The following is a 17,230-nucleotide window of genomic DNA, read 5'->3' on the forward strand; positions in this document are numbered from 1 at the left end:
TGTGTTCTGACACCTTTCTATCACTGACATTGTACAGCTTTTTTCTTAAATGTGTGCCAGAATATCTCTCCTGTGGGACTGAAACACACGGGTCAGTTTTTGCTCTACACTTGAGTCGTGAATCCTGAGTGATTATAGGTAGATAGAACTGTCCTTTTTTAAAGCAAACATACCACTTAGAATCTAGGATAATCTACCTCTTGATAAGTTCAGCTGTAACTATATAACCAGTGTAAGTCAAGTGTTTGTATATTGCGGCTAATTTCAGTGTTCACTTTATTTTCATTATTATTGACTGGCGCAATGGATTTTACCTTTGGGGATTTAATAGGATGACTGCCTTTCAAGCTTACGGTGAGTTCAAACACACCATGAGCTGAAATATGCTTTGGAGAAACTCTAATTCTGCCCGTTAGTGTCTGGGTTTCTGTTCTGTAAGTGACTTTGACTGCTGACCTCCCCGTGGAGAGCAGGAGGCAAAAAGACAGTTTCCTTAGTGGAATCAATAAACTATCAAATCATCATTTACTATGCAGACGCCTCACAGCAAATCATCTTAACTGCATGAAAGATGATTTCTGACTGCATCAATATCAAGGTCATTTCATGCACCTTCTCAGGAATGGATATTTTGTCTGCTGTTCATTTTACATTTCCAATGATTCAGAGTCAGGTACTGGATTATCATGTATTCATGGATGTAGAAAGTTTCATTCGTGAATGTCAAATATTATATGTAATATTTCCAAAAGCACAACAAAAATAAGTAAAATGTACTCCCCGTGGAAGAGAACCACGCAGTTAGTATTATGCGCCAAGTTATGCCGTGATCTGCCTCCTAATGTCCCTGTACACCCACACAAGCATATTCAGCTATTCTGGCTGATTAGACCACTCCTCAGGTTGGAGGCAGTCAGACTTCTGCTTGGAATTATGTGAGGACTCTGTGTACAGATATGAGTACATGGAGTCCTCCCCCACAACTCAGAGCAAAGCTAACAGGCGAGGGAGGGAGCTGTCATTTATAGTCATACACGCCCACACAGTTCTAAGAAGTCTAATCAGCAACAACACCAACAACAAAAAAAAATGGAATGAACTTGTGGGCGTTCCATATGTGCAGGGCTTTAACAGGTACCACAACACTTATACAATGAAGAATAATGGAATTCAATTTGTTCTACTCAAAGCAATAATGGTAAAATGGTAAATGGCCTGCATTTGTATAGCGCTTTACTCAGTCCCTAAGGACCCCAAAGCGCTTTACACTACATTCAGTCATTCACCCATTCACACACACAAACACACGGGTCTTCGCAGAAACGCTGTCCCCGTTTTTGTAATCGACATGCACCTCACTGTCAGTACATGCATACATTTAGACTTGCTTCATTTCCACTAGGGAGACATTTGCAAAGGATAATGGAGAGAAACCAGGTCTAGTCTTTACTATGTAAAGTGTGCTAAGTTGATATATGTTATGATTTGGTGCTATATGAAGAAAACTAAATTGCATTGCAAAAAAGACTTGCAAAATTTACATTACTACATTAGGAATTATAGATGAGGCTAATCCTAATATACTGTATGCATCATTGTGAGTCAGGCAATCCAGTGATTTCCCTCTAGAACTGTATCAGCAGAAGCACTTCATACTTGACATCACCTCGTCATTATCTGTGACATGTCATCTGGCATTTAATGTTATAACGTCACAGTATCTCCCACTCAATGTCGTGTTTGGATGAAGTGCAAGCATGACATTATCGCAGGCGTAATGACATAATAGTAATGAGTTTACTTTCTCCACCACCCTTTAGTGATTTTCCCCATGGTCTGATCATAATCAAAGGCAACTTACCAGTTGGGTGACTCAGTAACTGGAACATCTGTCAAAAAGAGCAAAACAGCAAGCATGAGGCAAATTATTCCGAAGAAAATGAAGCACTACGTACAAACTTTAAAATGAAACTTTACCACGTGATAAAAAGACATTTTGTGACTCTGGTGTATTTATTATTTATTTACTACTCGTATGCAGAAATTTTCATAAACTAAATTTGTGTTTAGAATTTAAATAAACTCATGAGTGTTACTAAAAGTGAAGCAATATGTGTATAAACCACAGCTAAAAGTGATTTGCATGATTGTAATGTATTCTGATGGCATACGTTCTGTACAAAAAAAAAAAAAAGGTGCCCTTAATCAAAGGCTACAATCAATCTACTTTGGCACCTTTCACAAAAGCTTGAGTCATCCAAGTGAGGGAAGAATCTACATTTTAGCTGCTCTCAGCTCTCGATTACATAAGACCTCCACTACACACTGTTATCGACACTCAGAATTCCCCTACGCATCTCACAGCCCACTTAACGGATTACCACACATACTTGCTAAAAAAGCTTTTTAATTAAGGACTAATCACTCCACTTTGTCCAACAGAACTTCTCCAAGACCTAAATCTCCCTCTTTATCTGAGCATGTACTTACCAGGGCCTATTTGGCAACATTAGCCAGGTAGTAAATATCAGGGTTCATACGCCTTTTTCAGGATCAAATTCAAGCTTTTTAAGCACTTTCAAGGTCCCTTTTCAAACTTTTCCAGCACCGGCCTCAGTGTGAGCTTGAAGACATTTATAATGTTTAAGTAGTTTAATGTGTAGGTGCTGATGATAAACACATTTTGAATGAAAGCCGGGGAACTTTGGTACTTAGCACAGAAACAAATGACTTGTCTTTGTGACCATATGGATCGGTCCCTCATATTACCATTATTTCACCCAAAGGCACCAAGTTAATACTCAAAAAAGCTGTACACACAAATATAAACAGTACTTGGTGACAACTTTGCTTTTAGCCTTTAACCCTCTGGGGTCCAGGGTATAACTGGATGTTTTTGACTACTTTTGATTTGGCCTCTATATTTCACCTGTTCATCTTGCCAATCTGTTATTTTCTCATTTTGACAAACTGTATCAGCACAATTTATCTAAATTCAGACAAAATTTTAAATACGAGTAGAAAGTGATATTTTTGACTGTAAAAACCACAAGCATGTTTAACGAATCATTTTCATAACTTGTAATGCAAATACAAATTGTACATTTTTAAAAAATATGCACAGTTTTGCAAACAACAAAGTTATATGGTACTATTTACCTAAAAATGCAGCCAAGGCTCAGACGTTTTTTTATATAACCATTTAAAAGTATGTACAGAACAATCAGGTGTTCTGCATCAAATAAGAAGGCACACAAATTATTTATGCAACTCCAAAAAAAAGTTTGTGTCCACTATAAAACAGATGAGAACAGCACAGGGATAAACCTGCAGGTCTGACAGCAGGTGTGTCACTCAGCATTTACACTGCAATCTGCCTTTGGTGGCTTTTTTGCAGCAACTGTGACATTCACACTAACTACACAAGGCAACACACTAACTTGAGACTACAAACACATTAAAACAGCAGCCTACAGGTATGTTAGCGCACAGATCACCGACTGGCCGAGGCAGGGGCGGGATCACACGTTGAAACAGACACAAGGCAGCCCAGGCGGGGAAATTTTTCTTTTACATTTTGCGACTCATTTTATTTCTCTGTCTGGTAAGAAAACTATTCAATCAGATAGTTATTTGTGGTGAATGAAATACAGTTACACTTTCAAGCACCACATCTGAAATTCAAGCACTTTTCAAACCTTGAAAATACAACATTAAATACACCATTAAAATTCAAGCATTTTAAGCACCCGCACAAACCCTGAAATATAAATGTATAACGCTTTTCTAGTCCCTAAGGACCCCAAAGCACTTTACACTACATTCAGTCATTCACCCATTCATTCACACACTGGTGATGGCAAGCTACATTGTAGCCACAGCTGCCCTGGGGCGCACTGACAGAGGCGAGGCTGCCAGACACTGGCGCCACAGGGCCCTCTGACCACCACCAGTAGGCAAACATGGGGTTAGTATCTTGCCCAAGGATATTTGGCATGCAGCCAGGAGGCAGCCTGGGATCGAACCACCGACCTTCTGATTAGCGGCTGACCTGCTCTGCCACCTGAGCCACCACCCCCATACTTATATCTACATAAGTTCATCCAATTAGTTAACTCTGCTCTCTAACGCCTGTCTGCTTCGGGCAACAATTAAATCCTTTTAAGGAGAGATTAAATCCACAAGCAACTGGTTGAAGTCACTGAGACTCTGCCTCGCTACGGAAAACAGATTAGATCACATTAAGTGATGAAAAATCACATTTACATCTCAGCTTACCTGAGATGAGCTATTAGGCAGTGGCATAGTAGGTGCAGTTCACCGTTATGCCCAGGGGCAGTTTAATGGAAGTTGCGTAATATAACACAGGGCTGGAGCTTGTGGGTTTCACAGGTGAAAAATATCAAAACAGTAACCTTCACTTTTGTCGATAAGAAAGCTCCATTTTATTCCATTTGTACTTTCAGTGTACTTTTAATAGAGTTTTGTAACCAGAATAGGTATCATTTTGATGACTTGAAACGCCTGTACAGCCAACCACACAGTCATTTTCACTTATACTGCTGACTTTATTCTATTTCATACTTCTACCTCACTACATTTGACAGACATTTATTTGCTTTTTAGACCAAAAGACAGGAGGATGTAAAACTTTGAATGCAAAGCTTTGGATGCTTATTAAAAACATTTTTATAAATTATACAGTATTTCCACATCTGGAAATTTTTACATGAGTAATTATAATCCATCCACCCATCCATTCATTCTCTTCTGCTTATCTAATTCAGGGTCATGGAGGGTCATGTGCCTACCCCAGCTGTATTGTAGTACTAAGAAAACATAACAATGAAAACAGACTAAGTACTATTATGAAGGTGGTAAATCTATGATGTAGGTTACACAGTCATCGTGTTTGCAAAAGATTCTTGGGAGAAGCCAGGAGGAGAAACACCCAGCCTCAGGGAGCAGATATTACACCAGATGCCCATCCCGAGGAAGGGAAAAAAAAAGTCTGTGCCAAATCACACATGTGATTCATGTCCTGTCATAACCCCTTGGGAAACAAAGGGGCAGCTGAAAGTACCTGCCGACTCTGTGTAATTCACTGAAGTCCTTAACGTCAATAATGGCAAAACAGCAAACATGAGGCAAATTATTAAAGAAAATGAAGCAGGTATGTACAGAAATAGAACTGTAAGATAAATATGCACAAATAACCACTGCATGCTGAAAGAGAAGCTCTCTTACCTATACTGGTGAATTTTACTAATAAAAATGAAACATACCTAGGGCTCGTCCGGGATTTGAACCCGGGACCTCTCGCACCCTAAGCGAGAATCATACCCCTAGACCAACGAGCCACGTCTATTACGCTGCTGCTCAGGCTAGAGGTGTTCAGAGAGTGTTCTGGGTGTCACGTTACCCGTTTTCGGGACACAATGCATAAAAAAGTAGCTATACGTCTAAGAAAAAGCATTGCGCATCTCTTACCGCGACAGTCTTTTACTACCTTAAAAGCCGATGACCGCTAACTGCTGTCCATGAACAAGTTTATGCGGCTACCCAGTACTGAGTTTGAGTAACGTCATATCTAAATATGCCAGCTAGTTTCGTCAATAATTTCAGGACATGGATTGGATTACTATTTTTTGTCGATGCCTACACGAGTAAATTACTTATTTTAGATATTTCTGTTCATATCCGTTTGTTTACCTGTGTCCATTTTAGAGGCTGTACAAGAAAGGCTAGCCTTACCGCGTGCCCAATAAAGCTGTTGATGCAGGGTTGTACATAGATGAAAAGACAGTTCGCAAAAAGCAAAAAACAAGGAATATAACTTCCGTAAAGAGCAAGTTAACAGCTACCCACACGATCGCCGCCCGAAGTTACCTTGCGGTAGCTCGTTGCTGTGAATGCAATCATATACAGTTATTATGCAAAGGTAGATTGTGTCTGCAGGCTGCTGTTGCTCTGTGACAAGCGTCGGCATGTTGGCTGGCGGTTTGTTAATATTTGAGGAGTGCCAAACATGCGGCCGGAGGCCACAACTTGGGTCCACTTTGGATGGCTAGCATTACGTTTTAATAAAATTAATATCTTCATCTTTTGTGCTGCTGCCAGCATTGCTGTGCAGGTGTGAAAATGTCTGGAAAATTATAAGTAATTCTAGATCTAGACAAGTTGTTTGAAGCACAAAGACTGTAATTGTCAGTTTTTGTGCCTCTCCACTGTGAAGCTTACATTGTACCGCATGGCAGTAGGCTCTCAGGCTGTTCATCATCTGTTTTGTAAATGGAAACTGCCTTAAATCAGAAGATAATTTTACAGGAAATAGCCTAATACTTTCTGATGCCTGGGGAATTTTTAAGCAAGCTGAGCAAGAGCGGCCTTTCACTTGGTTTTTTAATAAAATCCTCTTCTTAAATTAAAAAAAAAAAAGTAAGGAAAAAAGGCATTTCTGAAGGTTATTTTTCTTAATATATGGTATTGCACAATCATTTCAATTGAGACCGACTTGGACTGTATGTAGTCCATCAGCCAAAGTGAGTATGAAATCCCATGGTTTTATCTGTTTGATGTGTGGCTTTGATATATAAATAAATAAATAAATAAATAAATAAATAGCACATCTGTTTACTATAAATAACTGTTTGAAGAAGCTGACTTTTCTCCTTAAAATATAATAACGATAATCACACAGCCCCCAGTGTACACATCAGATTGGCCAATTATTTATGCTGTTTTGTAGAATGTATTTATTATTTTACAAAATACATAACTAAGAAGCCACATGACCATTTGCCTGATACCCCTTTTACTTCTGGACACTAGTTACCTGTGGTAGAAACTGAAACTGGATCCTTGGTGGCAACGCCGTCTGGTCCAGCAGAAGGTGAAGTTGTAGTTGTGCTGTCAGTAAATGTTTGTGAGACGCTGCCTGATGTCACGTTGTCTTCATGCTTTGATGCGTGGACAGGTTTGACACAGTCTGTGACCGTCTTACTGTCTTCCTGAAGTTTATCCTCATCTGTACTGTCATCAAACTCAAACTCTTCTCCTTGCTCCTCGTCATCATCCTCTCCATCCTCTTTTAGCAGTTGCTGAGACACCACAGTAGACATAATCGCTGAAAAAGAGTGAAACGTCTAGTGTAAATGGTTTTGTTTATAGCATTTTCATAACAGATAATAACTTAGAGAACAAAACAAGAAAAAGTATCGTGTCCACGTAATCAAAAAAAGACCTCAGCATTGAAAAAGATAAGGTTACTTGACGCACTGAATGACAGGGTGATAATACACTCCAAGTAGAAAGCAGAGAAAAGGTGGTGGTTATATCATCCCAAGTCTAATAATAAGCTGCTCCATCAAAAAACATTGTGCAGACATTAAGTATGTTGTTTTAACTCTCATCACTGCAATTTTAATACCAGGATCAAGGCAAAAAGGTAAATAAGCTCGAAGACTGGAATGTCGTCTTAACTTTGCAAACATACCAAAGCTGCTTAAGAGACACAAAGAAGTAGGAGATAAAGATCTCTGTTGTACTAAACAACACCAAACTGGAAAAAATTAACTTTTAACCTTGCAGTGTGTTCAGAACAAAAGGATGAACACTGGACTTTTTGTTTTGGACATAAGATTCGTGTACACTTTTTTAAATACTAAGGAAATGAAGTCATTCACACAACAGATAACTGTTTTATGAATGCATAGAGAACACTGTAAGAAGAAGCTGAATTCATCTTGTCTTCTCAATAAATACATTATGATTTTAGAATCTTTCATACTGGTACACATAATAAAGGCCATTTCATTGTGATTTCACAATCGCACTTTCAAAATTCTGTTTTATTTTGTTGTTTTATAATTTCTATGGCACACATTCCCACAAGGCACTAAATTGCTCCAATTATTAAATATGTTGTACTTACTCCATTTCGGCCCATTTTAGTGCACCACGGCTGAACCCAGCATCTGCTTTGCATTTCGATTAGCACCAAACTGCTTCCAGTGCTGGAACATTGTTGGGATTAGGGGGGGCAGTTTGTCAGACTGCTTTGGGAAAATGACAGCTAAACACGGGATGCACGGGAACACAGCCATGAAACATGTTGCTTGAGGATTGTAAAAATCATTGTGAGCAATTTTGTTTGACCTGGATACAAGGATAATGTCTGTTATGGCTCTCATTAGCTTTTACTGCATGCTGACAGCTCAATTTGGATGATGTTTTTTTGTGCTGTGCTTCTGGTTTAGTGATGGCTTTCAATCCTAAAGCAAATGTGTTTGAAGAGTAGGTTCATTAGTTTTCATTGTAATCTTAAAACACCAATAACATACCAACGTGAACACTAGAGTGTTATTTTGTTCTTTCTTCTGTCCATTTTCCTTTTCGGGTAATTAAAATAACACAAAATAACTGAATGTGTTTTTAAGTTGGTCTTTTATTATAGTTCACTCTTTGCATTGCTGCTAAAAAAAAGGAAAAACATTGCTTCTGGGAACACAGGATATCCTGCAGAGGAAGGCCGTAGACTAACTTAAGAAGCTATCGTGTTGATTCATCTGACTTACCTCATGTTAGATAAAGTTAAGCATGCATTTTTGTAGAGATTGGAAATGGTGATTTTGGACGATGATGGCGACCTGTAGCCCTGACCCCCATCGTAAGCAAATGCTTCGAGAAGCTGGTCAGGGACTTCATCTGCTCTGCACTACCCGACTCACTGGACCCTCTACAGTTTGCATACCGCCACAACAGGTCCACTGATGATGCCATAGCCCTGACACTACACACTGCCCTGTCACACCTGGAGAAGAGAGACACGTATGTGAGAATGCTGTTTGTAGATTACAGCTCAGCATTCAATACCATCGTTCCCTCGAAGCTGGACAGGAAACTGCAGGATCTAGGACTGAGTAGCTCCCTCTGCAGCTGGATCCTTAGCTTCCTGTCTGACAGACGCCAGGTGGTCAGACTGGGCAGCATCACCTCATCCCCCATCACACTGAACACTGGTGCTCCACAGGGGTGTGTACTGAGCCCTCTCCTGTACTCACTCTACACCTACGACTGCACAGCCACTAACAGCTCCAACATCATTGTGAAGTTTGCGGACGACACTACAGTGGTGGGTCTTATCACCAACGGTGATGAGACGGCTTACAGGGAGGAGGTCAGCGCCCTGACCCACTGGTGTCAAGACAACCATCTCACCCTCAACGTCGCAAAGACAAAGGAGTTGATAGTGGACTTCCGGAGGTGCAGAGAAGTACACACCCCCATCACCATCAACGGCGCTGCTGTGGAGAGAGTGAGCAGCTTCCGGTTCCTTGGCGTACACCTGGCTGAGGATCTTACGTGGTCAGTACACACAAACAAAACAGTGAAGAAGGCGCAGCAGCGCCTCTTCTTTCTCAGGAGACTGAAAAGATTCGGCATGAGCCCCCGCATCCTCAGGACCTTCTATCACTGTGCCATTGAGAGCATCCTCACTGGATGCATCACCACCTGGTATGGCAACAGCACCGCCTACAACTGCAAAGCTCTCCAGCGAGTAGTGCGGTGCTCTGAACGGATAATTGGAGGTGAGCTTCCCTCCCTCCAAGACATCTACAGGAAGCGGTGCCTGAGGAAAGCAGGGAGGATCATCAAGGACTCCAGTCACCCCAGCCATAAACTGTTCAGACTGCTTCCATCAGGAAGGAGGTTCTGCAGCATCCGGTCCCGTACCAGCAGACTGAGAGACAGCTTTTTCCATCAGGCCATCAGACTGCTGAACACGTCATAGACACCTCAGCTTCACTACTGGAACTTCAACATTATGCACTCCACACTGTATATAAATGCCACTTGTTTTGCACATATTTTATTATTATTATTATTATTATTATTATTATTATTATTATTATTATTATTATTATTATTATTATTATTTTATTTTTTTACTATTTAATTTGTAAAAATGTGTATACACACACACACACACACACACACACACACGTAGGAAAATATTTAGTATACACATCCAGAAATGCATACACTATTATATATTGTACATATATTTATTAGTTTCAGGTTGGCCATTCTTGTATTTTGCTCGTTTGTGTTGTTGTGTTTGCACATCTCTGTTGCTTGTGGGGCTCGCACACAAGAATTTCACTCGCATGTGCTGTGCCAGTGTGCCTGCACATGTGATGTGACAATAAAAAGTGATTTGATTTGATTTGGAAGTGTTTTTTAAGGAACACAAGGACTGATTCAAGTCCCCAAAACTTAACAATAGTTTTAGGAAAATGTTGGAATATTGCTAACATTTGTGGGTATTTAAATTAACATAAAACAGAACAATTTAATAGAGAGCACAAGCCTTTCCTCAGAAACTGGTTCTCTGCTTGTTAACAACTGCATGCCAACACAGCCTTTGACCTCTTTCACAACCTCTGTACCACATACACAGTTTCTCCATTCGGCCCACTCCCTGGTCAACTCAACAATGACTCTTTTGTGGATGAAAAAACTTCTGTTCTGTCCTCCAAAAGCATTGTTTCTACATTCGTCACTGCAGTGAGGTACTGATTAATTCACTAGACATTTGGATCATGGCTGTGTAGCCTATGGCTGTATCTCTTTGTAAAAGAAAGGAGGATTTTTTTAAGGAAAGAAGTAGCAGGAATGCATGAATGTTTCAACGGGGTTTGTGCAATATCACAGTATTGCATTATGCTGGTGTATTTAGAAATCCCTTTTAAAAACATTTTTTTAAAAGACCCTCCTCGTTCTACTAAATTGATACTGGATTCCATGACCTGTATTAAGGTCACGCAATGTACATTCCTACATGAAAATGCCATCCGAGGGATGGTGGTGGAAAATTTAACCGAGCCTAGCTACCTGTTGAAATGTGAGACTGTGAGAATTAAAGTGTACCTAATAAAATTGGGGGGGGTATTCTGAGTGATAAAGGTGAGCTAGCCAACACAGATACTGCTTTGTGGACTGTTTTAGAAAGCTGCGACTAAAGAGAGTAAAACCTCACAGGGAGAGAGAAAGGAGACTTACACTGATAGTGTCACTTACATTCACACATGTACACTCGACCACTTCTGGGCGTTACACACAAATACAAAAAAATGCAAGCAGAAAAAGAACATTATAAAACCACATCAGGAACCATTATGCAACCACACACATTTTCTCAAGGTGCAGAAGTCAGCTAATAAACGCACCACACACTGGAACAGTTGGGGTCACTGACTGTCAGCAAAGAATCTCTTCAACACTTTTCCGTTTGTTTGACAATTTTTAAGTGAGATCATGCTTTAAAGCTACGGCTTCATGAGCTGATGAATGACCTCTTATGAGAGGTACTTCCCAAAGTTTGAATTGCATACACTCATGTGCTCCGAAATCAGTGTCTTCCTAAGTTAAGCTAAGTGATAGCACTGAGCTACTATTACCCAAATAATGAACATGAGCTGGGTTGTTACTGCAATAACTTATCAGCAATGGTGTTTAACTTTTTCTTTATGAAACTGAATGTCTTAGTATTATTTACAGTTGAAAAAGTATGTCAGCAGAATTCAGCTGAGTGGTCAACAGTGACCCTTTTGGAAAGGCTTGGACAGACCCCCCCATTATACTTTTCAGTATTCATGTTTATAGCTATAATGGGGGAGGGGAACTGTTGGGGTACAGTGCCAGTCATTGACTGTAGCACCTGATAACATAATTAGTTTAATAGGGCTGTGCGATATGACCAAAATCTCATATCCCGATATAAGAATTCTATCGTCCAATAACGATATAAATCACAAAAATGTAAAATTTTCTGTAAATTCTGTGAATCTCGGGCAGCTCGTCTTGCGGGAATGAAACTACACATTTTTAGACATAAGTTGTAAAGGCCGCCGTTTTCTTTGTGAGTATTTATTACACGGCGTGCTGCGGGGAAAAGCCTGTTCTAACGTTTGAGTCTAAGGTTTATTTTTTAGCACCTGGCGGCTCTTTTTTAATTCTCATCCGTAAATAATCTGCTCTTTCACGTGATTCCGTTTATTTTGAAAAGTCTCAACAGGATCTTGAGCTTTATTGTGAAAGGTTTATGTGGAACATAAACAAGCGGACACGCGATGGTGTTACCGTCGTGGTTGCTAACCACAACGCATAAAAACAGGCGCTTGTCCATCCCTAGTGTGGTTATATAAAATATAACAGAAAGAGAACTTTAAGAAATTAATATAGCCACTACAGTGACCATCAAAACGATGAAAAAAATATTGCCGTAAACATTTTATTTTGCGACACCACGAAACAAACGATAGCTAAAATGAAACGATAGATGTTTTTATATCATCATCCGATATATATCATTATAACAGCCCTATAGTTTAACATAGTAGCCTATCTGGTGTCAGCTAGCCAAGTAGAAAAGATCAATCATTTAGTCTGCCCACTGTTCATACCTTTCCTTTATACTGGTTCATTTTATGTATGTATGTATGTATGTATGTATGTATGTATGTATTTAGGTGAATGTAAATTTCACCATCTTTATCATAGACATGCCAGACTGAAATGTCAGTAGGGTAAAAATATAAAATAGTGAAAAAATAAACATCAGCCAAGCTTAACACTAAGTTCACTGGAAAGTTTCTGCTGTTGTGCTTCCACAGATGAAAGCCTTACTGGATGGAGAATCATTCTCATTTCTTCACTATAGACTTGGTCTGAGCCAACACATGAATGACAATGGAAATATTGATGTTTATGAATTAATTCAAGACAACAGGATAGCTGGTGGTTTAAACAAAGGTTCTGCTTGTGAATACTAATAGAAAACCGCAACTCAGAATCTTTAACTTGAAGTAGCCCCCTCAGAATTAAAATGACAGGTATTCTGAGCAAACTTTCTTTGAAAGAAAGCATTTGGACAAGCCATCAAAAAGATTCAAGCTTAGAAAAATAAAGAGCCCCAGGAGTGGTTCTGTGTGAAAGCTATTCTTGTGGGGAAAATGAGATACATCACAGAATAGAGATGAAACCAACTCCTACACACCCTGTCCCTGACCTACATAGGGCTCTGAAAACTCCCTCACTGTGCACCAAATGTGGTAATGAGAGGAGGGATGTATGTGTACAGGGAAAGTGCAAAATGCGTCTTTTTTAGGCTGTGCCAGGACACACATTTACAGAGTACCTTGTAGCTGAAACCTTGTCGTACTTTAAATGTGGCAGTTGTTGGATTTGCATATTTAGTATTGTTCTCGTCTGCATTTTATTTCCATTCAAAGTGTGCTGTCTTTGATTACTGAGTGAAATCTTGTGGGTCCCTGGCATCCAATTTGTGCTCCACGATTCCATCTCATCTCTCTATTGCAGTTTACTTAACAGCTTAACAAAGCAGTAAGGGTGCATAATTTTCTTTAAAAATTAAATTAAATCACAGAGTTTAAAGTTAGAAGACAAAAAACAACTGCTGGGCTTCATATTTAGTACTAGACCAAATACAGATAAACCTCACAGCCAACAGTCAGTGGCTGACTATGTTGTACATATCTATAGACAAAAGCAAAGAACAGCAGCTGGTGATGACTGAATAAACAGCATTGGAAAGATCCAACAGAGAGTCACTGAGAGCACCACTACTTTAGGGTTTTCCTTTACAGAAAGTGGCACACAAACACTCAGCAGACAATGAGAGACTAGCAGACCATTGACAGGAACAAACAGTGCCAGGCAGAGATGATTCTGCCGCTGGCATTCCTTCCTTCTTCATCTTTTCTTCAGCATCCCGGTGGACTTCCTATCAGGAGATATAAATGTGACTTGGCCAATTTAGTAACTGCAAACAGTTCTTTGAGAACAAACGGAATATGTCTTTCTTTGGCTGTCAAAAGGTGTAACAATTTGAGTGGGAGGCTGTTCACAGACATTTGTGGATTTCATGGATTTGCTTACACATAGACTTGCCCTACCAAAGACTTTGAACCCAGAAGATAAGCCTTATTGGTTTATACTTTATGAATGATCACGAGAGATTCACAAGGCGCCTGTGCCAAAGGCCAGGTGTAATACAATAACACACTGTAAGCACAATATGATAAGAGGGCTATCTTTACAGATTTTTGATCGTTTATTCCTACTTTCTCCCAGATCTGCTGTCATGTTTTCACTGTTCAGACATATGGGGATGTATTATTCATTCAAGAACCATTTTGGCCTTCATATGCCCTCTGCTGTACAGAGATTTGGTTGTAATGTCAGCTCACAACAGCACATTTGCTGGTGATGTCACATTAATCAAGGAAACAAAACAGTAGGACTAACTGTGACTTCCCCATATCCCATTTGTTTACACAGCACAATAGTGGGCAAGACAAGTGTGTCCCTTACTGTTCAAATGCTGAAGAATATCCTGATCCATGAAGTAGTTTTTTTTAACCAAAACATAAAGTATGTTAAGTATAAAATATCTGCAAAAATGTGTAAGACTGACTGACTGCTGTACCTGCATAGGCTTGAAATGGATTGTTGATTAATTCAAACTAGCCCAAATTACTGTAGTATCTATGTTAATTCCCTTCTCTTATTTTCACCTGTTCTTTTGCAAAACCATTACTGATGATTTTATGTGTAATCTGGGTGTCTCTATATGCCTTGATTTACCTGTGAGGTTAATAATACGTCACTAGTTGGAGGATTTGACAGAAACATATGTAGGAAAGGTTAAGTTCAATAAGTCCTGCAGTCAGCTATTAGAAGTGAATGAAAGCAATTACTCAAAGGTCTAGAGGAACATTTGAATCAATATGGTGTTATTCACCTTACAATACAATTTGTTAGAAAACAAAGGCCCAAAGACATTGCCTGTATCAAATGTTGATATATTTCCTCCGTATACATGCTATAAAAAAAGGAATTTCATCCAAGATTTGTGTAAGCACGACCTTAAACAGGTCATTCACACTCAAAAACCCTCCAGTGTGGTTGAATTAAATAAATTCTGTAAAGAAGAGTGGGCCAAAATTCCTCTGCAGTGATGTGAAAGACTCATGGTCAATTATTGCTAACACTTGATTGCAAGGGTGCGGCACGCACATGATCCGAAGATTCAAAAAAGCCCTTTCCTGCCCAATCCGACCAGGCTAAAGTTATTACAAAAGCTTTTGGGGTGTTTAGCTGTAGACGGGAAGCCGTATTCCGTTGTGCGAAACACGGGGTTTAAACTATGATTAACGCGCTTGAGCCACGCTACGCGTCCACTTTAGTGGCAAGATCATTCCAAGCATGTATGAGCAGGAAAAGTTTAAAGTTATGGCTGAACTGTCCCAGGCATCTTCTGTTGCCCAACTACAAATGGGTGGATCTCCAGGGCAACGGAAAGCTACGTGACCGTGACAGCTCATTATGTCACAGCGGAGTGCGATATAATGAGCGGTATGTATTGTTGTAGGGTCCACCTTACAATATAAAGCGCCTTGAGGTGACTGTTGTTGTAATTTGACACTGTATAAATAAAATAGATGCAAAGCCCTATATTGTACAGTCATTTTTTTTAATATAATTTCGTGGAATAAGTATTGAGTTTAATGTTTTTAACAGGCAAAAAATACTTCACTAAGTAAATGTTACATTTTTGTCTTTTTTTGTTGATCCGAAAATTGATCCAATCAGTGACTTAAAACCGTGAGCCGATCAGAACCGTGAGAGTTCTGATCAGTTGCACCACTAATAGCTTTTCTCCCATAGTAAATGAAATCAGTGTTTATAAACTGGGTTTTGTATTATCTTTGTTTATGCTTGTCTAAAAGTTTGTTTGATGATCTGAAGCATGTAAGTATGACAAATATGCAAAAACTAATAAGAAACCAGGAAGAAGATTCTTTGCATTTTAGATTCAATGTCTCCAATGTCTATAATAATATAATGCATATAATCATCAAAAAAGACACGCCTGAAAGATCATAACATTTATCACAAGTGTTTCTAAATATCAAAGTTGTCTGGTACATAAGGGGGAATTCTCCAGTAACATCAAATACTCAAAAAAAATCCCTGTGTGAAGTGCTATTATGAGCTTGTATGATGCATGCTGTAAGTGTTTTATTGATTTGTTCTTTGTGCACATTAAAGATAGTACAGACTAATGCTGGAGCATCCAAATGTAGCGGGAATAATTCCCTGTTGCCAATAAAAACTCTTCAGTGGCTTTCCTCTGAGTTCCAAGTAGATGTCAGTCTCTTCTATCTGATCTTGCTCCAGGCTAGAGCGTAACAATAAAAACAGCAACTGGGACCACAGAACAACAATAGTAACTACACTTAGTTAAATCTAAAATGTCTTATGTAAACAATCTCAGACAATTCAGTTTTTGATATGTGCAGCGACTTTCTTAGATTTCTGCAGTCTGCTGTTGCCTTTAGCATTAGATTTGACATTGTGTTTGTTTGATGTTTGCTATTGTGCACTTTAAAGTAACAAGGCAAACTGTCATTGTCAGTGACAAACAGGGGTGGCTGCTCTTTTGATGTGCCAATCAAATCAGAGATCACATATGAAAATGTGCTCCCAAATGAAAGAATGTCTTTGGTTTTCTTACGAAATCTCAAGAAGTTGTTTTAATAATAGTGCAATTAACACACAGCTACAGGTACCTTGGTGTTCATCTGAACAATAGACTGGACTGGACTCATAACTCAGACGCCCTCTACAGGAAAGGGCAGAGCAGGCTGTACCTGCTGCGGAGACTCAGGTCGTTTGGAGTGGAGGGCCCACTCCTGAAGACCTTCTATGACTCTGTTGTGGCTTCTGCTATCTTTTATGGCGTGGTCTGCTGGGGCGGCAGCATCTCTGCCGGGGACAGGAAGAGACTGAACAGGCTGATCCGAAGGGCCAGCTCTGTTCTAGGATGCCCTCTGGACCCAGTGGAGGTGGTGAGTGACAGGAGAATGGCGACTAAGCTGTCATCCCTGATGGACAACATCTCCCACCCCATGCAGCAGACTGTGACAGCACTGAGCAGCTCCTTCAGTGGGAGACTGCGGCACCCACGGTGTGGGACGGAGAGATTTCGCAGGTCTTTCCTCCCCACTGCTGTCAGACTCCACAACAAAGACTTTAACTGATCAAGCACACACATCCACACATGTGCAATAACACTAAGTGCAATAATCTTTTCTGGCATCGTTGTATTTTTACTCAGTTGTATATAGCATTTGTATTCTAT

The 17,230-nt window shown here is 39.7% G+C and overlaps 1 protein-coding gene across 5 annotated transcripts in view; it reads right to left on the bottom strand.

The window, feature by feature from the left end:
- Positions 1 to 17,230, bottom strand: part of arhgef10la (Rho guanine nucleotide exchange factor (GEF) 10-like a) — a 117,821-nt gene that overhangs the window by 96,335 nt on the left and 4,256 nt on the right. For 3 of the 5 annotated variants that reach the window (XM_082532947.1, XM_082532948.1, XM_082532946.1), the window contains exons 2-3: positions 6,836 to 7,126; positions 1,862 to 1,889 (exon numbers count right to left, since the gene is read on the bottom strand). In XM_082532947.1, coding sequence (XP_082389073.1) covers positions 1,862 to 1,889; positions 6,836 to 7,121 — 314 coding nt within the window. In that variant the 5' untranslated portion in view covers positions 7,122 to 7,126. The other 2 variants (XM_082532949.1, XM_082532950.1) reach the window with 2 other exon arrangements.

Source organism: Aulonocara stuartgranti (genome assembly GCF_965226115.1).
Source record: "Aulonocara stuartgranti genome assembly, chromosome: 5".
In the NCBI taxonomy this organism is placed as follows: domain Eukaryota; kingdom Metazoa; phylum Chordata; class Actinopteri; order Cichliformes; family Cichlidae; genus Aulonocara; species Aulonocara stuartgranti.